This window comes from Oryctolagus cuniculus, chromosome 3, assembly GCF_964237555.1.
Source record: "Oryctolagus cuniculus chromosome 3, mOryCun1.1, whole genome shotgun sequence".
In the NCBI taxonomy this organism is placed as follows: domain Eukaryota; kingdom Metazoa; phylum Chordata; class Mammalia; order Lagomorpha; family Leporidae; genus Oryctolagus; species Oryctolagus cuniculus.
The window spans coordinates 182,416,474-182,438,712 of record NC_091434.1 but is presented as its reverse complement, the minus strand read 5'-3'; the positions used below and the strand labels follow the sequence as shown (position 1 = coordinate 182,438,712).

General features: G+C 56.1%; 1 protein-coding gene across 2 annotated transcripts in view; it reads right to left on the bottom strand.

The window, feature by feature from the left end:
• Positions 1-360: 360 nt before the first annotated feature.
• Positions 361-22,239, bottom strand: part of DENND11 (DENN domain containing 11) — a 48,742-nt gene continuing 26,863 nt past the window's right edge. For both annotated transcript variants that reach the window (XM_070071393.1, XM_051835135.2), the window contains exons 4-9: positions 16,730-16,883; positions 10,409-10,547; positions 8,807-8,938; positions 8,504-8,654; positions 7,092-7,160; positions 361-5,272 (exon numbers count right to left, since the gene is read on the bottom strand). In XM_070071393.1, the coding sequence (XP_069927494.1) occupies positions 5,077-5,272; positions 7,092-7,160; positions 8,504-8,654; positions 8,807-8,938; positions 10,409-10,547; positions 16,730-16,883 (841 nt within the window). In that variant the 3' untranslated portion in view covers positions 361-5,076. The remainder of the gene's footprint in view (positions 5,273-7,091; positions 7,161-8,503; positions 8,655-8,806; positions 8,939-10,408; positions 10,548-16,729; positions 16,884-22,239) is intronic.

Here is a 22,239-nt window from a genome sequence, read left to right as displayed (position 1 = left end):
GGCCCCACCACCACAGGAAGCAAAGGCCCGAAGTAGGAAGGTGACTGAACACAGGTCACCTGATCCCAGAGCCACCACTGTCAGCCACCTAGAAACCCCCCAGAAGGTTAAAGATAGAAGCTTAGTGTATAATCTGTCCACACAGGTACCTACTGGCCCATACGTTTTACCAAAGGTCCATGTGGGGTTCTAGAAGCTCCCTGGTGTGGCTCAGAGTGCGCAACCCTGCCTCTTCGGGACGGGGACGGTACCTGCTGACTGTCCAGACCCTGGCCGCCTCGTCACCAGCACAGTCCGTGGGCAGCCCTGCCGGGAGTAAACCGCGTTCCCTGGACCAGGTGAAGGACTGCAGCACACAGATTCGTGTTAAAATGCACTTTAATTGTAAAAATCGTTTTGTGTAAATATAGTTATACATCTACCAGTCTGCACACGATTCTTTATGTATACAGATATGATGCACACGTCCTCCGTAGCACAGAACAAACAACCTCAGCTGTAGGGTTAACGCTGCCTTTCACTGGGCCCCTCCAGGACCACCATCAAACACAACAGCTGTGTGCAGGGCTCCAGGGCAGAACTGAGAACTGTCTCGCTCATTCTGTAATATGAGGTAAACACTTAGAAATAGATTCAGTTGCTCTTATTGCTATAAAATCATGCTGGGGTGTTAATCAAAATAGGGTTTTTACATTTAAGGCGACAGGGAGGCTATGTTGATCCTAATTTGGAAAAAAACAAAAATCAAGAAAACAGTTTTTCCAAGGAAAAACTTTTCAGGAAAGGTTCATTTTCCAGACCTCTATGGAAATTGAGTCAGCAAGGTCAGCCCAGGCTGCACAGAGCACAGAATTCCCCCCGGTCTTCACTGGGGGCTCTGGGACGTGCTAGACTCAGACCTTCCCCTCCTACTGCTAGTGGTACCCGAGCATCCCTCCGTGGAGGTTTCCTTCTGCCGATCACCTCTGGCTGGCTGACAGCGCCCTGTCTCGTCCCTGCATTCCCCACCCGTACTTAGAAAGCCAATCTACTGGTCTACACAGGTACTCTGTAGCAACATAGGTCACTCACCTCTCCTCCCTTGGGGTTAAATACGTCCTCAGAATTTAGGGCCACACCAGCTCTAAAAGCCCATGCTATGCTGGAATTCTAGAATAAATTCCAAAAAAACTGAAAAGAAGGCTTTCTTTCTTCATCGTTCCCTTCCTAAATCTGTAATTTCATTCAATGGCCCCAAGATTCCAGCTCCAGAAGTGGATTAAAGTGCCAGTCAGCAAACTACCTCCAGCTCGCCTCCGGTTGCCCCAGAGGCCCAACAATCATAATGGTCATGCCTCCCTGTTCCGCACCAGAGCTCTGCTTACGGGGCACCCGTCTGCCCCATTAGGACTGGCAGGCTTGGCCTCAGAAGAGCCCAGGTGGGTATCACAGAGCAGTCTGTTCACTCCAGCACACTCAGAGTAAAACTTCTCTGGGGTCTCAGCTGCTACCCAGTTACAGAACTTTCCCTTCCTTCTAGAGTCGTGGTTTGAACTTCCCCTGCATTTAACATCTTCATACTTGGCTCAGCACATAGAAACAGCAGTATAAAAATAAACTTCCAATGCTCGTAAGACAGACATTAACTTATTCACAGTCAGCCCTTCCCACAGCACTCCGTGCGCCAGCTGCTCCTGGGAACAGAGGTAGATTAGTAAGGAAAATGGAATACGAAAAACCCACGACTTGGGAGTCAGAAGAGGTTTTCCTGAAATGAGAGGGGTGGGGCCGGGCCTGCAGGACCCCCACCTCAGGAGTGGGGAGGAGGAAGCCCACACAGGGCGCGCTGGGCCCATTGGGGAGCTGTCCTCACACCAAGGCAGTCACTGCCAAGCCCAACAGTGTCTAGTGATTGCACTCGCCCCAGGCTCCACCCCCCTCCCTGACCTCCAAGGATGGTCCGCCTTGGGCCTGGAAGCAGCTCAGCCCATTCCCTGGGCCACCCAGGTCGGAGGGGAAAGCAGGCTCCGCCTCTCCTGGGGCGCCACTGCCCTCCCTCCGAGGGGCTGATCCTCTCTGCTCTTCACAAAAGGTCGCCCCCGGCCCGGTCAAAGGTGAGTCACTCGGTTGTGTTTGGAGGGCTTTCAGTGCACCCAGACAGACACCAAGTAGTCACCAGAATGACAAGCAGTGAATCAGCTGTGATTCTCCTGCTAGCTGGAATGTCCTGGGTGCTGTGTGACAGAGGACGCCACTGTGGCTCCTGGAATTACCCACCCCGCCTAGAGCGCTAGGTGGAAGAGAACAAGGTGCGCTCCAGCGGCAGGTTCCAAGGCAGAACTCCGGTCAGAACGTCAGAAAATCCAGCACCCCCGCCTCCCCACACACACGGAAGAGGAGACGCACAACAGACGCCGCATGTGGCAGGCAAGTGCCTTCCAACTCACTGCAGTCCTAACTTAGAGACCCTGCGGGCCCGAGCTGGGACGCCGACACCGGGATGGATCTACGCCAGGCATATGGAAGGCGTCACGTGTCACTACAGCCACAGCTAACTCTAAAATCATTTGGCCCATATTTTTGAGTCTGGTGGCAGACAAGGCCCTACCATTTCTGACTCCTTCTAAACAGAGTCCGAAGCCAGGCAGCAACTGGACCTCTTCCCAAAGGCTGAGAGCTGCCGTCCGCTGAGCCCGCACTTGGAAACATCCACGCCAGCGGGCCTTTGTCACATCCTGCCTGGACAGCAATCCCCACAAGGAATCGTGACACCTGGCGTTTTCTCCAGCTTACACAGGAGTGATAGGACAGGCCCAGTGTCATGGGTCACTCGCACTTGGGCAGGGACGGCAGAAGGGAGCACACCCTCGGTTTCCAGTCGTCAGAGTGCCCACCCCTACAGAGGGTGCACACCCGGACCGCAGCCACCAACTTCGAACAACGGCAGCTGGCGGGTGAGCGGTCAGTGGACGCACCCAGCTCAGCTTCTGCCACGACTGCGGAGGCCCCCATCCCTGCCAGGGAGCGGGCAGCTGGGCCAAGGCAAACCTTCAAATGGGGACCTTGCAAGCAAGAGGCCGCACTCGCCGACTCAGCAAGACACGCGCCGTTTACCCGTGTTGGTCAGCCAGGCCGGGGTGCCCCGCACCAGGCTCCTGCCCCTTGAGGAAGCTGACGAGCTGGGCAGAGACTCAAGTTTTGCTTTAGGGTCAGCTGAGTGCAGACCCCCTAAGGTGTGACACCGCCTCACTGGTCCATTGCCCTCTGGGACACCCGTGCCTCGGGGCTATCTGATTACGAGGCGGGGACACACACAGACACCAGGAGGACAGCAGGGAGACCCAAGGAGCCCGGAAGCCCCGACTCACAGCGGCAGTGAAAACAGGACCTCATTGCCACCCTGCTAACCCTCAGCACGAGAGGGCTCAGGTGCACAAGTGCTTCAACACTGTCCGTGCAGCCCCGTCCCGGTTCCAGGAAGTGAGGGTCTGCCCGTGCCCTCCCCCTCCAGGAGTCAGGCCCCGCCCCTCACCCCTACCCCTGCCTCTAGCCACCCACTGAGCCCTAGGAGACCACTAGAAGCAGCCATTACTTGACCCAAGTAAGAAAGTCCCTCCCTCCAGAGAGGCAGCGCGAGACGGCCACTCAGAAAGGGGACAGCTACACACAGATAGCTACACACAGTGGTTTTTCCTTTTGTAAACACACATCTTACTGAAATGATGGCTGGCCCCACACTGCAGAGAAAAGTGTTATTAGTTGCACATTTCAGTAACCAAACCTATTTATATATTTACATAAGTAAGATGTCCCCTTGATTCAGTGTCTGCACTTGTGTGGATTCCTTCAGTCTTAAACTCTTTAGCAAGGAGCAACAGCGGAGATTTTTTTTGATTAAAGCAGTTAAGCCCTAAGAACCCAGTCTTGAGACAGAGGAGTGAGCCTTCCGTTCGGAGGTTACTTCTCTCTGCTGTGTCCATGCCTGGCTGATCCTGACCACAGGCACGGCACACGGGTGGCATTTCCAGGTCGGGCGGGGAAGTGAGAGACGACTTATCACCAACCACCGTATCCCAAGCCGAAACCCTCCACTAGGGCGAGACCCCGACGACTCGGAAGAGCTGGCTTTCCGAGTACGAGTAACAGTCGCCCTCTCACTGCGGCTGCCAGCCTCAGGGCACAGGGTGGGCTAGGGGCCCGCGCTCCCCGCAGCGTCTCGGAGCAGGCTGGTACGTTCACTGCAGACACGCGGGCTTCCTGGAGGAAGGCACTGTCAGATTTCCTAGCAAGTCCTGTCTTAGGTCTCTGGAGCCCGCTACTCGGCCTAAGCGTGTCACTTCCACGGGAGACGCGTGTGAGGCCCGACACGCACACAGGCGCGTCCGCCGCAGGCTCCAGCCTCTGCGCACTCGGCCGCTCTCTGTCCTGCACGCGTGCCAGGGCCCCGCCCTTTACCACCACCCCGTACTCCAAAAGCACACTCAGCCCTGCGAGTCCATTTGCTTGCAAGTTCCAGGTCCAACACCGGCCCTTAGGAATTTGCCGGCTCAGCCCAAGAGCAGGGGACTGCGACAAAGGAACAGGACACCGAGTGGCCACCATGACCTGCCTCTGAGGAGGACGTCCAGGCTCCACTCTGACCTCAGGCAGAGCAGTGAGCAACCTGGCCCTGCCGGTCCTCGCAGAAGCCGGGCTTGGGCACATCCTTCTGCCTCTCCTTGTGGCCCCCACTCCCGTGATTCCCCACCGAGTCCTAGAACCGACTGAAAACCCTTGCAAGGTCTAAGGCCACACTGGACAGCTGGCCGTCTCGTTCCTGAACACATCCCGCGACAGAGACCAAGGCCACTTTCCGAGCAGTCACCCTCGGGTGTCCAGAGCTCAGCCCGCTCCTGGCGACGCAACTCCCGACACCACAGCCAAGGAGCAGGCAGCTCCGGGAGACAGTGGCGGAGTCCTCATGGCAGGACCCGAGCAGGGCACCCTCCCCTCCCCTCCGGAGAAGGAAGGCAGGAAGTCACGAAGCGGACGCTGGCTGGGAAGCAGGAGCCGTCAGAGGCGAGGCCAGCTCCGGCTGCCCGGGCCCGCGCCCTCTGCCTACGGGCAGCAGGGGTTGTCGATGACCAACATGACGTCGATGCCGTAGGCCTCCAGCAGGTCCATGAGAAAGCCGCGGTCGCCCTGGGGGTCGAGACCCATGCCCCGCGCGTGCTCTGCTGTCAGAGTTTTGTCCTGACTGGCGGACACCTCCAACAAAGTCTGAAATATCCGGTTGTTCTGCTCCAGGAAAAACCTGCGTTTGTAAGACAAGACACAGGGCAGGGAGGAGAAGACAAGACAGAAAAGCTCGCCAGAAAATCCACACACGGGGAACCAAAACTCGACTGCTTTGGGGCCGGCGCAGTGGCGTAGCAGGTAAAGCTGCTGCCAGCGTCCCATATGGGTGCTGGTTCAAGTCCCAGCTGCTCCACTTCTGATCCATCTCCCAGTGCCAGGAAAAGCAGTGGAAGACGGCCCAAGTGCTCGGGCCCTGCACCCACGTGGGAGACCTGGGAGAAGCTTCTGGCTTCAGCTCAGCTCCAGCCATTGTGGCCATCGGGGGAGTGAACCAGCGGATGGAAGACCTCTCTCTCTCCCTCTATCTCGATATAACTCTGCCTTTCAAATAAAAGAAACAAATCTTAAAAAAAAAAAAAAACTATACTGCTTTGTGTAATACACGTTTAGATGACTTCAAAACAAAAATATTTTTAAAAAAGAAAAGGACACAGGGTGCAAGTTCAAGTCTCATTGCAGTGCTTGGCGCGCCTCACAGGACGGCGAGGGCGGTCTCTGAGCGCCAGCCTGCTGATGCCAGCACTGCACCTGCTGGGTAAGAGGGGAGTGAGGAGGGCCTTCCGCCCAGCTCCAGGGCCCTGGGACGGGCAACATCAGCCAAAGCAACCCGCTAACCCGGGTCTGAGGCCAAGGCTTGCAGGGAGAGACTGAAATCTACTTTCCAATCCAGGACCTCAGTTAGGAGCAGCAGCTGAGCCTCACTGGAGAAGAGGCGGGCCCTGCAGTGCGCCACCCACATGGCCCTGCCTGACCCCACCCACGAGGTCCTGTAGTGCGACACCCACGCAGCCCTGCCCGGCCCCACCCACGCGGCCCTGCAGTGTGCCACCCACATGGCCCTGCCTGACTCCACCCACGCGGCTTGCAGTGTCCCACCCACACGGGAAGGGCGGCCCCAGGAGGGGGCAGGCGCAGCGACCTCGTGAGCCCGGGGTCTGGGGCTGGAGGGGGAAGGGGGAGGCAAGGCGCAGGCCTGGCCCTGGCACGGCACGCCTGTCCCCCAGTGAGCACTGCTCGAGTGGACAGGGATGATGCACAGCCTGACTCTGCAGTCGCTGCGTCAGAGCCCTGGCGTATGAATGAGCCCACGAGGGAGGCAGCAGCGCCCGCAGAGCCCTTGGCTGCAGCCTTGGGCCCAAAGCCGCCGTGGGCGCTGAGAAATCGAGACCACACCGGGGTCCAGCCCTGACACCCACACACCTACAGGGCGCCGTGTCAGAAAGGGCTCTCAGAGTCAAGTCTGCCGCACCTGCGCACAAACGGCCACAGCCCAGCCAGAAGCCGTCCCCCACCCAGCCCACCGCACCCCGGACCTGGGGCAGGAGGACCAGGCAGGAAGAAGGCGGAGGGGGTGGGGTTCCATCCTGCGAGAACACGATCCGCGCCTAAGGGCTGAACCACGACTCTGCCCCCGCGCCACGGGAAGCAGCTCATCTGACTCGGGCGCTATGTTTCAGATGGTCCCCTAATGTCAGTGCAGGCACTGCCCCCCTGGGAGGAAGCGGCAGCTGACAAGTCCCGGTCCCGAGGGACACACGGAGGCTGTGTGGTGGCTCCAGGCAGTGAGCTCCACAGAAAGGCACGCGGGACCCTCCCATTCCTCCACCGACATGCCCCTGCCTCCCCGCCTCCCCTGGGGTCCCCGCACGGCCTCGCTACAGCGCCCCGTTCTGAGTGTCCCTGGACACAATGAGGGACATCCTGGGCCGCAGCGGGGACAAGGGAAGGGGCCGGGTCGTCCTCCGCAGGGCGTGCCGCCGCCCAGGGCCACTCACAGCACAAAGAGGTCCTCTTCGCAGGGGCTGTAGTCTTCCTCCACCTCCTGGGAGTACAGCAGCATCTGCCTGTGGGCGGGAGGCAGGTCAGCGCCCCGGGGGAGCCCAGCCACGGGCTCAGCACCAGGCTGCACCGGCCACAGCAGGCCCCTGGGCTCGAGGCACGGAGGGAAGGGACAGGAAGGGTTCGGATCCTACGTCCAGGGTCCAGGGCCAGCTGTGCCCCAGGTAATCCCAGGTGAGTGACAATCTCCCCTACCTGTCCATGAAATGGGGACGGTGACACGTTCAGCTCACAGGACAACTGGACTGAGATGGTGCACAAGCCTGTTTCTAATGCAAAGTAGATGCTGCACACTCACAACCAGACCTAAGGGTCGCCTGGGCAGTTTCTGGACGCAACTGCCTTCCCTGGGCTCCACAGGTTCCCAAGTGCATCGGGAGGAAACGGCCCCCAGGGACGCGCCCCTCCCATCAGGGCAGCAGGCAGGGAGCCTGCCCTACCCCACTGCAGCGCCCCCTTCAGGTCCGGCTCCGAGGCAGCAGGCCAGCCGGCAGGAAGGCCCCGGGAGGGACGGCTGGCAGGTAGGACAGGCTTCGTGGAGAGGCACCCCCAGCCTGGGGCCAGCCAGGCCTCTCTCCCAGTGTGGCAGGTGCCAGTCTAGGCTGTGGCCACCAGCACCCACGGCACACGCGGCATGGCCCCGGGAGGGACGTTGGGCAGGCAGGACAGGCTTCATGGAGAGGCACCCCCAGCCTGGGGCCAGCCAGGCCTCTCTCCCAACGTGGCAGGTGCCAGTCTGGGCTGTGGCCACCAGCACCCACGGCACACGCGGCATGGCCCTGGGAGGGACGGTGGGCAGGCAGGACAGGCTTCGTGGAGAGGCACCCCCAGCCCGGGGCCAGCCAGGCCTCTCTCCCAACATGGCGGGTGCCAGTCTAGGCTGTGGCCACCAGCACCCACGGCACACGCGGCATGGCCCCAGGAGGGACGGCGGGCAGGCAGGACAGGCTTCATGAAGAGGCACCCCCAGCCCGGGGCCAGCCAGGTCTCTCTCCCAGCGTGGCGGGTGCCAGTCTGGGCTGTGGCCACCAGCGCCCACGGCACACGCGGCATGGCCCCAGGAGGGACGTCAGGCAGGCAGGACAGGCTTCATGGAGAGGCACCCCCAGCCCAGGGTTAGCCAGGCCTCTCTCCCAGTGTGGCAGGTGCCAGTCTAGGCTGTGGCCACCAGCACCCACGGCACACACGGCATGGCCCCAGGAGGGACGTCGGGCAGGCAGGACAGGCTTCGTGGGGAGGCACCCCCAGCCCGGGGCCAGCCAGGCCTCTCCCAGCGTGGCAGGTGCCAGTCTAGGCTGTGGCCACCAGCGCCCGCGGCACACGCGGCCCGGCCCAGGGCTGCCGCTACCTCTGCTCGTTGAGCCGCCGGTACTTCTCCCTGTCAGCGCTGTTGAGCTTCAGCAGGGGCTGCAGGTGGTCGTGGTGCGTCCTCACGTTCTGGTTATCCACGTAGACGTCGTATAGCTCCCGCTTCTCCTCGAATATCTTCTCTGTGGTGCCTGTGGGCCGAGGTCAGGGAGGTGGCAACCCTGGGGCGGGACCTGAAGGGAACTGGCCCAAGCCCAGTGGGAAACAGAGCAGGAGCCCGGGTGTGAATGTGGGAGGGGGCTCAGGCACGTGGGCAGGCGGGGTGAGGCCGGCCGGTACTCACAGGCCACATAGGACACCTCCACCTCCAGGCTCTCGATGTCGGCCACGTTCACATAGAAGAAGGGCTTGGACTCGGGAACAGTGCCCCCAATGCCGGGCAGTGACACGTTGGCCAGGCAGCAGCAGCAGTACACTGCGGGGAGGGGGGAGGGGGGCGGTCAGGAGAGGCCTGCGCCCCCCCCAGCCCCTTCCTCCTTCGAAGCCTGCTAGTCAACACCTTCTCTCCACGGTCAGCAGGTGGGCTGTCCCCACCCGAACTCATGCTGAGGGGCCAGCGTTGTGCTGCAGTGGGTTAAGTGCCACGTGCAGCACCGCCCATAGCGGAGTGCCAGTGTGGGTCCCGGCTGCTCCACTTCTGATCCGGCTCTCTGGGAAAGCAGAAGGCGGCCCAAATGCTTACGATTCTTGCCACCCATGTGGGAGTCCTGGATGGAGTTCCAGGCTCCTGGCTTCAGCCTGGACCAGCCCCAGTAGTTCTGGCCATCTGGGGAGTGAACCAGCAAATGGAAGATCTCTCTCCCTGTCACTGTACCTTTCAAATAATTCATCTTGAAAAACCAGCACAAACTCGTGTTGAGGCTTGGTCCCGGATGTGGTGCTGGGCTTTTAGGAGGTAATTGGGTCCCAGGGCTCCACCCTCACGAAGGGGTTGATATAGCTCCCTAGAGTCCAGGATCTCGAGAGCAGCTTACACAGGGGGCCCCTCAGCTCCCCTCCCCTCCACACATGCCTGTCGTCTGCGTGCACCCAGCCTCCCACCACGAGGCCCTCACTGGAAGCCAGTCATGCTCTTAGACGTCTAGAACTGTGCGCCAAGATAATCCTCTCTCTGTATAAAGTTACCCACCCTGGGGGGTTCGTTTCAGCTACGGGAAACTGACTACGGCAGGAGCCGGCTAGTGCCGGCATGGGCGAGCCTCCTCTCCTTGGGGTCACACCAGCACCCTGCTCACCGACCCACTAGGCACTTTTCAGTCTTCCTCTGGACGCTGTGGCCTCTCCCCTGCTCCAGGCTGGCCTGCTGGAACCCTTGCCTCTTCTGGCTCTCCCTTCCTCTGCCCGCCCCATCTCCGTCTCTGTCCTGCTACCCTGGGTGCTGCACCTGCTGTGCCCGCATGCTGCCCTCCCCCCACCCTCTCCCACCCTCCGAATCCCTTTTGCAGTGCAACTTTGCCCCAAAGGACCTGACCCAAACCTACGAGGGCCTGGCACACAGCCTCCTGCGCAGCTCTCACAGGCAGCACACCCCGTCATGTCCCAAGTTAGCCCCACACCTGTGCCTCCCCAACCACCCCAATCCTTGTCATCTTGGACTCCAGGACCTCACACAGAACAGCACCTCGAACACCACCACCCGCCCCCGCTGCTGCCCAGGGCATCTCGGGCCTGCTGGGGCCCACCGTGCCTGCTCTAATCCAGACCCCCACCTCTCACCAGAGTACTGAGGTGTCCCCAGCCCCCCAGGGCCCACGTTGTGAACACAGACCCACGCGGGCCACCGCTCCGCTTCCAGCCCCTGACACGGCCCAAACCCTCGCAGCCGCGGTCAGCAGTGCGGAGCCTCTGGAAGAACAGCCCGCCCCCCGCCTTGCTTTCCAGTCACCTCTATAGCACACGACGCCTACGGGCGGCGGGGAGAAGATCAGGATGCGCTTTCGAAGTAAGGCAAATTTCCAGAGGATGAGGATCTGTTCGCCAAAGAACTTGATAAACTGAGACATGCAGCCAGCTGGGTGTGTGATCTGCAAGAATACAGGGGGTTGGGAAGGAGGGAGGGAGGGACAGCTCGTTAGGATGATTGCAAAAATACACAGTGCAGCTGAGTGCTCAGTTCTGCTGCACTCCCCAAAACACAAAGCACAGCCACACAGCTCTGCTAGGGGGTGGGTATTTCCACATAAAATGACACTTGTCACCTTAACCGTCTCAGGTTTAAACCGGACCTCTGCACTACAACAGCTCCCCTGAGACACAAGTTTGAGTGTAGGGATCATTACCCACTTTTCTGGGAAGAGGTACATAGGAAGACTGCTCAATTTAACATTATAAAGGATCTCTGAAGAGACAGGGCACATGAATGAGAAAGTGCAACTCAGGGGCCGGCGCTGTGGCACAGCGGGCCACGGCCTGCAGCGCCGGTACCCCGTGTGGGCGCCGGTTCGAGTCCCAGCTGCTCCACCTCTGACCCAGTTCTCTGCTATGGCCTGGGAAAGCAGTGGAAGCTGGCCTAAGTCCTTGGGTCCCTGGACCCGCCTGGGGGACCCAGAAGCAGCTCCTGGCTTTGAATCAGTGCAGCTCCAGCCATTGCAGCCATTTGGGGAGTAAAGCAGTGGATGGAAGACCTCTCTGTCTCTGCCTCTCTGTAACTCTGCCTTTGAAATAAATCTTAAAAATGTGCTATGTATGTATATATATGTGTGTACATACATACATACATACACACACACACACTAGAATATTTGGCCATGAAAAAGAATGAAATCCTGAGACTGCAGTGAAATGGGTGGCATTGGAAATCATTACACTAAGTAAAATAAGCCAGGCCCAGAAAGACAAGAACCACATTTTCTCTTTCATATGGAAATTTACTTACATTTTTATATACCGTATTCTTTGGTACCTAAGCGGGCATACATGTCGTCTTCACTGAGTTACACATATTACATAACACACCCTTCTTTGTTCATTTTATATCTTTGCCATGAACCCCACGTTGCGTGTTCTTATGTGTATGTAAATGTTCATATACGAAGTGAACGTGGCAAAGCGCTGAAAACTGGCAAATCCATGTGTCCCCACTGAACTCTGTATACTTCTCTGTCCTGAAGTGTTCCAAAATAAACATCCTAAGAAGAGCCACTTGCCTGTCCTGGCCCTGCCACATAGCAGCAGGGAGGCCTGGGAGAGGGAGCTGCTGTTTCCGGGGCACCCGCCTTAGCTGGGAGGTGGGCGGAGCACCACCACCTCACACCGCCACTGAGACCAAGGGACACAAGACGGGGCGTGCTCGGCTTGTCGCCCAGGCCCACGTGCGGGGACCGCTGCTGCCACTGACCAAACAGGGGTTTCCAAGCGGGTGCCTCGTGAGACTTTTAGGGACACGGGCCAGAGCTGCTGTGACAAAAGGCGCCAACACCAAGGCCACCTGCTGTGATTCAAGCAAGGGGAGCCCTCGGGAGCCCTGAGGCAGCAGTGCACTGTGTCTCCTGCAGCTGCAGGAGGAGCGCCCTTCCCTGGCGTCTCCCTGTCCTGAAGCCGCCGCCCAGCACGCCCTGGCCCTGGCCCTGGCCCTCTGCCTCTCCTCAGCCTCCATCCAATTCCTGAATCCCTACGAGAGGTACCGTGGCCAGGCCTGCTCAGGCCTCTTTCACGGAAGTCGGACAGGAAAGGGAGCCCACGCACATCCCAGGTCCACCGCGCCCTCCCCATGCCCATCTTCCAGCCCTTAACGTGCGCTTCCAGGGCACCAGGCCCTGGCAGGGCTTGTACCAGTGTGTCCTGGGCATCTGAATCTACAAGGATCCATTCAGGTCGTCCTCCTCTGCCCGCTCATGGATGTAGTCATTCAAGAAAGACGTCTTACGGGCTCACTTTGTATTCTAGTCCCAACAATGAACAGAAAAGCCCCAAGCTCTCCTTGCTGTAGTTCACAGGCCAGCAAAACAGACAATTCCAACACAGCCCGAAGGCAGCGGGGATGGGAGGCGGGCAGGAGGCCAGGGCGGCGCACGGGAGGGTGCCTCACCCCTCTCTGGGAGTGATGTCTACATCAGCTCACACAGAGGCCTGGAGACAAGGGGGGACATGCCACTTGCTGGGAACAGCGAGCTCAGTGCTTGCCGAGCCCAGGTCTAGGGCTGGAAAGTGCCGGAGGAGCCAGGGCAGGTGCCGTCTCCTCTCCTCTGAGTGTCAGAGAGACTCACACCCTCCCTCACTCCCCTGTTCAACTGCACAGCGCACAGACACTTCTTGTGCAAACCTGGGGCTTCTCCTCCCATTTCCCAAGCCGGCACACCATCCCTCCCACGCCCCTGGACCCCACCTGACCCATCCGGGGGCTTCTCCCTCCCATCTCCCAAGCCAGCACGCCATCCCTCCCATGCTCCTGGACCCCACTTGACCCACCCGGGCCGCACCCGAGGCTCTGCCCCACAGCCCCCTGTCCGTTGCACTCCTATCTGCCCGGGGAGCAGTTAGCAGCCACCATTGGATCTCTGCCTCTGTCACCCCTCCCACCTCTGCCTCAGTCTTCCCTCTCACTCCTGTACCAAAAACTCACTTGTTTAACATTTCCCCTTACAAACTGTGTTTATTTTGCAATAATTCACTGACTACACTTGGGATTTTTGAACTTGTTCCCATGAATGTCATATTTCAATAAACAGTCTGAATAAAAATTCTTTAGTATGTGCACGTGTGTGATTTTCTATAAATGACAAATGGATTCATGTCATATATGCCGTTTTTTAAAAAGTCGTGGCATTTTTTTCTGGTCCCATCCTTGTTTATATGGATAGGCACTGTCTTTCCCACACCCTCCCTCTCAATAACCTAGTATGTGCATCCACGCACGTTTTCCCATGTTCATGTATGCATGTGTGTCTACCCATATCGATATTCAAGGCTGTGATAATTCAAGAAAAGCATGATCGTATCATACAGAGTTTCCTGTACCAACAGCCCTGGGAAATCTTCCACATGGATTTCTTATGCTCCACTCATCTTCATAATGGTCATGAGAGTTGGGCATCTGGTTTTTGATCCTTCAACAACTGGATGTGCTTCACACACATCATGTATTGTGTGCTACACACACATCATGTGGTAGTCTTCTATCTGCAGAAGTACATCATTGTGGTGGGCTTCTACCTACAGAAGGGACTGACACACAAGACTGCTGGACAGTTTAAATACGTTGGCATCTCGTGGTGTTTCAAGATTCTCCACATTTGTATTGCAACCCATGAAAGCACCCTTCTCCCTGCGGCTCACAGGATGCAGCAGGTGGGACTGAGCGGCCCTCAAGCAGAGCAAAAGCATGTGGTGAACCTCCCTTTTCTGTGCTGTTTGGCCTCTCGGGAGAGGGTTCCAGAGACAGTCGGGTGAGCCTGCTCATCTCTATAGATTGGGAGACAGTCCTGGAGCAATTTGACTCAGCAGGAAAAAAGGGGCAGAGTTAGGAACAGACAGAGGCAGGGACTTGTGTCAGTACAAGCCCGGAATCCCCCAGATGCCTACTCTGACCACTGGATTGTCCCTCAGCCCAGGCCAGGTGGGGGGAGAATCTGCAGACCAAGTCTCCTGGGCTCCCACACCAACAGGCTTCCCTCAGGCCCTCTCAGCGGGAGGCAAGGACGGGAGCTGGGCGGCAGGAGGGAGGCAGCAGGAGCTCCCTTCCATTTCCAGCCCTGGAAGTCCCTATGGCGCCAGCCTCCAGCTCTTCTTAGTTCCCTCAGCACACGCCGGGTCACACACCGAGAGGGACCAGCATCAGATGCGCAGCACTTCAGAGGCTGGGCAGTGCACAGCCCCTCTTCAAGCTCCTGTGTTTTTTTGTTTGCTTGTTTTGACAGGTGGAGTTAGACAGTGAGAGAGAGACAGAGAGAGGTCTGCCTTCCATTGATTCACCCCCCAAATGGCCGCTATGGCTGGTGCACTGCACTGGTTCGAAGCCAGGAGCCAGGTGCTTCTCCTGGTCTCCCATGGGGTGCAGGGCCCAAGCACTTGGGCCATCCTCCACTGCCTTCCTGGGCCACAGCCGAGAGCTGGACTGGAAGAGGGGCAACCGGAACTATAACTCGGGATGCCGGCGCCGCAGGCAGAGGATTAGCCTAGTGAGCCATGGCGCCGGCCAGCTCCTGCGGTCTTGATAATGCCACGTCCCCGTGTTGTCACTTCAGCCCTCGCACGTGTGGCAGACTGCCCGCCCCCGGTATTTGCAGCCTTATGGGATCCATCTTCCTCTTGAGCTGCTCGCTGCTAACCAGGAGGATACGGCAACACTGCAGGGCTTGTCACTTCCAGGATTAGGTTACAAAGGATTCTCTCTTGCACCTTTCTGGAAAACTGTTGGCGAGTGTTGATGAAGCAAATGGTCACCTGCTAAGACCCACATGGAAAGATCTCAGGGAAGCCTCCAATAACCAATCAGCGGGGTGCTGAGGGCCCCCAAGAAACGCAGCCTTGCAACGCCCACAGGGGCTTCCCAGTGGGCCCTTCCCCGCCAAGCCTTCAGACGAGGCCTTGCCCTGGCTGCTCCCCGACCACAGTCACGCGAGAACCCGTGAGGCCCGTGAGGCCCCGGCTAAGCCCTGCCAGGATTCCCAGTTCTCAGAAGCTGTGAGATGATGCAGACAGAAGGCTACAAGCCGCCATTCTGGGCAATTTGTGACACAGCAATAGATGACTAATATGGGATGGCAGCTGTGTCTGAAAATTAGTAATAAGTGAGTTACCTCATTCCCTCCTCACTCTCTGTCTATATTACCCGTTCCTTGTACTGAATTACTATAAAATACCCAATACGGCTTCTGTTTGCCTAATGAGAATTTACTTACAAGGTTCTCTACAACCTGATTTCAACCTGTTTTTCCAATCCTTTATCATGGAACCCCGGTCACAGTAGTTTGCATGTGTCCCGTGAATGTCTCTCCCCTGTGTTCACTCTGCAAAGGCAGTGAGCTGGGGTAGGGAACACATAGTGGCTTTGCTACCAGGCCCAGGTTTAAAGCCCAGCACTCTCTCCTGCTAGCTTCGAAGTCTAAAGCGAATCACGGACCCTCCACGCCTCTGGTGCCCTAGCTGGAAAGCAGGGATTAAAGAAAACACCCCCCCGTAAAGAGGGGGCAACAGGTATCGATGAACGGCCAGCATCAGAAGGCGCGGAGAGCGGCCGACCACAGATCCACCTGCTGCTTAGACCTCCCGCAGCCTGGAACTAGCACTCCTCACTTCCCACCGGTCAGGGACCAACTGGTCTTCCGAGACGCCGCCTCAGAGCTCGCCCCTAAACCCGTGGCGCCACTTCTGCGCCAAGGGAGCCCTGCATGTCACAGAAGCATCCTGGGACCCACACGGGACGCGGGACGCGGGGAAGATAAAGAGGAGGTTCCCATTCGTAGTTGTCTTTGTGCTCGACCAGCACTGAATGCCTGGCCCCGTGTTTTGTTAACCGTAAACAACACATCCTAGCACTGCAGAAAAAATACAAAATAAAGCAACATCAAAACTATCGTAACTGGGGCTGGTGCTGTGGTGTAGCGGGTGAGGCTGCCACCTGCAGTGCCTGCATCCCATATGGGCACCGGTTCGGGACCTGGCTGCTCCACTTCCAGTCCAGCTCTCTGCTATGGCCTGGGAAAAGCAGTGGGAGATGCCCAAGTCCTTGGGCCCCTGCACCTGCATGGGAAGACCCAGAGGAAGCTCCTGGCTTCAGATCAGCACAGCTCCAGCTGTTGAAGCCAACTGGGGAGTGAACCAGGGGATGGAAGACCCCTCCTTCTCTCCCTCCCTCCCTCCCTCTCTCTCTCTGCCTCTCCTTCTTCCTCTGTGTACTTTCAAATAAATAAGTCTTTTAAAAGAAAAAACTGTCATGACTAAGAAATGCCATACCTGTTCATCAAACTCTCCATTTTTATTTCAAAGGTCTGGTTTTCAATCAGTTGAAGCCGGACACCCAGGAGTCTAGCACGACTGGCCTGTTTGCCACCCACGGCTTCACATTATGATCATGGAAGTGTCTAGAACATGTACTGTTTAAGACAACTTGCATCATGTTGTAAATGAACCCAGATGCTTATGTTATAACCCTAACTGTCGAGGGCAGCCTTTTGACATGAGCCCAGGACATGCATTGCTCGTTAACGTTACCAACAACAACCATCCCATCACCAGTCCAGCTGTGCGTGGGTCTGGTGGACCTCACCTTCATCTCGGGGTACATGTAGCGGTGGATGGAAGGCAGCCAGCACACAGGGGGCAGGCTCCCGCCTCTCCCAGGACCAGCATGCAGCACTCCCTTCTTGTCCTCGTAGAAGGCGGCCAGGTGAGAGTAATGCCCCGGCGTCTCCAGCTGGTGTCTGCACAAGACACACACACAGTCAGTGCAGCTCTGTAACTTACTCCCCCTCCAAAAGCTGCAAGGCAAAGGCCCCGATGGGCTCAAAGCATGGCCACGTAGAAGATCAGTAGGAAAGCCCCTGACAGCATCCTGTAACACACTCCCCTGCCCGTGGGAACAGCCGGAACCAACAGAGGATGACTAATGCCTATTGTTCGGCAGCAAGGTATGCGAAGGCTCTGCTGCCGCTTGTTTACTCTGGGAAGGGGCGGCTGGGAAGACTACAAATCCCTGCTTTCATAAACTCGGTCTTTGTTTGGAACTCATGCTTGCTGGCTTTGTTACTACGAAAGAGTAAGGAGACACTCGGCCCTGGATGTCTCAGATACGGGAAACCAGTTATTATTAGATCTCACTGAGGGCTGCTCATTTCTGCAGCAATCAAGAAGAAATACAAAGCATCAGGATCTGTTCATTCCCAACCCTCCCCCTGCTCCGGTTAGAACTGTGGCTCTGGGTAGACACGCCTAGCGACCCCCAGAGAAAGCAGCATTGAGGCCCCAGACCACGTGGACAACAGGGAAACCCGCCTCCAGGGCACATGCAGCTGTGTTGTGAGGCTGTTAGAGCTAGTTTAAAGCGTTGTTATGGGTTGAATTGTGTCCCCCCGAAAGATATGCAGGAGATACCCCAAGTAACGTGGAATGTGGCCTCATCCGGACAGGTTCTTAACAGAATTAACCAAGTTAGAACGCCGTCAGTAGGGTGGGCCCTGCGGACACACACACACAGAATGCCATCTGAACACGCAGGCAGAGATTAACATGATGGTCTACAAACCAAAACGCAGCAATGCTAGCAATTCAGATGTGCAAAGAGGAACCCAAAGTGCTTCCTTTACGTGCAAATAGGACCGTCCTTGAGTGGCCTGCCGAGGCTGCCAAGACTGACGGTAAGGACAAAGCCATCTGTCAGTTACGACAAAGGACAAACAATCCGTGCTTGCGAGCTCTGATGTGGCACCTGAAACAGCGCCTGACAAGCATGACTCGCTCACGTGGAGACGGCACTACACGTGTGTGTAGGCATGTAAAGGAGAAAACATCGTACACACAGCGCTCAGTGGGGGTCTTGGAACCCACCCACTGTGAGTAGGTGTCGAGTAGCAAATGTTACTACTAGACGTGGCTGGCTGGACTTTTCAACGTTTTCTAGAATATCTGTATGTTAGTTTTATGAGTAAACTCCATCTTTTAAAACTCTGCACTATGGAAATTTTCAAACAGAAAGTAGAACAAACCCCACGTATTCATCACCCAGCTTCGATGACGGTCAGGATTTGATCCATACGTTGACATCTATCCCCCTTCTACTACCACTGCCTCTCCTGAAATGCCCTTAGCAAACTGCACATCGTAACATTTCACTCATCTCGTTATACTTTTCTGATAGTCTGCTTAAAAAATATCACAGCACGTAACCCCCACGCCATCACCCCACCTAGCAGAGTCAGTGACGACGCCGTAACACAAACTGATCACATCAGATGGAGCTGACGGTGCCCAACGTGCCGTGTCTGCACTGGTTTGTCTGAACTGACACCTAAGCAAGACCCCAGAATGCAGCTGCCTGTCCCCTTTATGCCCTAACAGGTGCTCTTCGCTTTTCTAATTTAATGCTTTCATTTCTATAATAGTTCTCCACTCTCTTCTGGTTAATACAAAATAATTATAGAAAGGACACCCTGGAGAGAGATTGACTAAAGTGACAGAAGAAATAACGACAAGTTAGCTTGTGACATTGAAGTCTGAATGAATAGAAAGCAGACACTCATGTTGGAGAAACCAGGTCTAAATAAATATCAAAGCCACTGCTGTGTCACGAAATATCCTTGCCTGCACCCGGGCCTATGTGAACTCCACCGCTCGCTTTCCTTACTTTCTGTTGAACAAGTGCCTTTTCTCACCCAACTCCCCAGTCCTCTTTAATTACCAAGCTGGAACACCTTCCTTGTTATGACTAAAATCCAGAAGCCACAGATGATTAATGAATTCAAAGAAGAAAAACATGTACACGACAAGAGAGTAATGTTAAAAGAAAAATGATGAGGTGGAAACTATTTTCAATTTATTACACAAAGAACAGATTTCCCTATTACACAATAACTAGAAATAAAAAAGGCCAACAAAATGTAGCAAAGGCTGGAAATGGTTCACAGAACAGAAGATACAAATGACTCAAACATTTACAAAAGCGTTCAACCTCCCTTATGATAAGAAAAATGCAAATTAAAACTATACTGATGTGCTCTTCTGCATCCATCAGAATGTCAAAACCTCAAAGCTCCCCTATCTGGATTGGCAGTGCCGTAATGGAACATTTTCCTGCATTAACGTTGAGCACCCAAATGCACAGCCTCACAGATGGCAACGTGACAGCACCTGTCGAGATTACAAAGACACACACCCTTTGAACTGCCAATTTCATTTCGGGAAATTTAATGTGCAGATACACCACTCAGGTGTGAAATCACACTGTTCCTAAGTGCAGTGTTATTTCTAACAGCAAGACTGGAAACAATCTAGCAGTCCATCAATGATGACCTGATAAACAAAGTGCTGCTCTATACAAGGCATGAGACACAACTGTAAAACCTAACAAAGAAGGGGGTCAGTGCTGGGGTGTAGCGGATAAAGCCGCTGCCTGCAGTGCCAGTACCCTATACGGGTGCTGGTTCAAGTCCCGGCTGCTCCACTTTGGATCCAGCTCTCTGCTATGGCCTGGGAAAGCAGAAGATGGCCCAAGACCTTGGGCCCCTGCACCCTCGTAGGAGACCCAGAAAAAGCTCCTGGCTCCGGAACACCCCAGCTCTGGCCATTGTGCCCACTTGGGGAGTGAACCAGTGGATGGAAGACCTCTCTCTCTCTCTCTCTGCCTCTCCATAACTCTTTCAAATAGATAAATCTTCTTAAAAATAGTTAAGAAGTTTCCGTGTGAGCTCTCCCACACTGTGGGGAAGAGAGAGCCTAGATGGAAAGCAATGGTATGACGTGCTGTCTTTTGCATGAAGAGAGACTGTAAGGGTCCACATCTGTATTTCTGTATGCACACACCCAAATTCCAGCAAGACAAATGAGACACTGAGAGTGACCACTGCGATGGCTGAATGGGTGTGGCACCTGGGTGAGGGCGGCTCCTGTGAGGCCACTGGTACCGACCGCCACTCTCCTCCTTTAGGAGTAGGCCTTCCAGACTGTAGAGGGTCACGTGGACACCCAACGCTCACAGTTGCCAGACTCCCTTGACAGAAGGTACAGTGGGTGGCCAAAAACGGGCAAAGTCTCCAGCCCTCTGCGATCTCCGGTCTTTCCTGTCCTGTAAAGGGTGGCACATGAGCTGGTAGCAGTCCCAGCCGCCTCCTCACACGGGACTGCTTCTGTCGGAGACTCTCGCCAAGTAAAGCTGCCATCCACTACCTTGCTCGAGCCACGGCACTTTGGTTCTCTGCTTTGTTACAGCCACGCAGCCGGTATTCTAGCTACAGCAGCAATGATATCCAGAAACGAGTTACTGCAGTATCAGAAACCGCACTGTGGGGCCGGGTGCTGTGGTGCGGCGGGTTAAGACACTGCTTGGAATCCCCACCGAGTGCTGGTTGGTGTCCTGGCTGCTCTGTTTCTGATCCAGCCTCTTGCTATTGCATCCGGGGAAGGCAGCAGATGACGTCCCAAGTGCTCGAGTCCCCGTCACCCATATGGAAGACCTGGATGGAATTCTGGGTTCCTGGCTTCAGCCAGGCCCAGCCTGGGCTATTGTAAGTGTGGGCAGTGAACCACTGGATGGAAGATTCCTGTCTCTCCTTCTCTCCCTGAACCCTGCAATCCCCACCTTTCAAGTTGATGAAAATAAACTTTTTAAAAACCGCATTGTGGTTTGGCATTAGTAGCTGGAAGTGGAGGGTGATAACAGGCTGTCAACCACGATGCTGGTAACCTGTATATTGCTGCACGACATTTGGCTACAACTTCTCTACTTTGCATAACCGACCCTGTGTGACCTGCAAACACAGCTCCAGGGGAAGCGATTATAAACCGAACGTGAGGGGCACGGGGGCCGGCGCTGAGGTGGAGCAGGTAAAGCCGCCGCCTGCAGTGCCGCCATCCCATATGGGTGCCGGTTCAAGTTCCGGCTGCTCCACTTCCAATCCAGCTCTCCGCTGTGGCCTGGGAAAGCAGTGAAAGATGGCTCAGGTCCTTGGGCCCCTGCAACCAAGTGGGAGACCTGGAAGAAGCTCCTGGCTCCTGGCTTCAGATCCGCACAGCTCCAGCCATTGCAGCCAAATGGGGAGTGAACCAGTGGATGGAAGACCTCTCTCTCTCTCTCTGCCTCTTCTTCTCTCTGTGTGTAACTCTTTCAAATAAATAAATCTTTAAAAAAAATAGAAAGGTAACGTGAAGGGTGTTGACTGCCTGTTGGTGCTCTGAGTGAGCTACTGTAAAAGACGAAGCAGGCAAGACGTGGTCAGTCCGTGAGCAGGAAGTCAGGGGAATACAACCGAGTGAGGGTGACGTGTTCCAAGTTGTCCAATTCACTTCGGTTGAGACTCCAAAAATCTGGGGTTCCAACCAACTAGAAAACCCACTGCCTCTGTGTCCCAAAAGTAGGAGACAAGAGCCCCTCTCAAGGTTGCTAGGAAAGTCTTAAGTATTCTTAGGCAGACAGGAGTGTCTGCCTACTTGCAAAGATCAAATTTATGGTACAGCCTCCAAGGAGCTGCTCTGAAAATACGGGAAAGACGGGCCAGGAATACCAACCAGCAACTAACGTGGGATCCACTGACCTCAAGGGCAGGTAGGCGGTGGATGGTTTCACCCAGGATTGACTGAACACAAACAACCCAGAGGCCTGCTTGGTTTCTGAGGGACAGGTGTTGGTACACGCCTGGCCTGCAAACGCCTGGGACTCCTTAGCCCTAAAGAAACCACTGGACCCCTGAACCTATGCAGCAGGAGGCGTGCTGAAGGCTGTCCAGCCTCAAGGAGGACATTGGCTCCAACGCCTGCTTCACACAGAGGAAAAAGGAGAAAGAACCGGCGAGAGAGCCAAGCCAGGAGCCACAAGGAAACAGAGGGCTGCGCACGGCGACACAAAGGCTACCGAGAGCATCCTGCACTGCTGGAGCCTCCGTGCTGGGCTGCAGTTTCAATGCCGTGACTGGTGAACGGCGGCCTGCGTTTCCCGCTCTGCACCGCGGTTCCCACGCCACCTTCAGTGTTGTCCTTGGAAGGTGGGCAGTGGAGAGACTGGTCTCTGCTCTTGTAGGCTTTCAGGGTAAGAACCGTGCCTGCTGTAATACTGACCACTGCTGCAGGCCA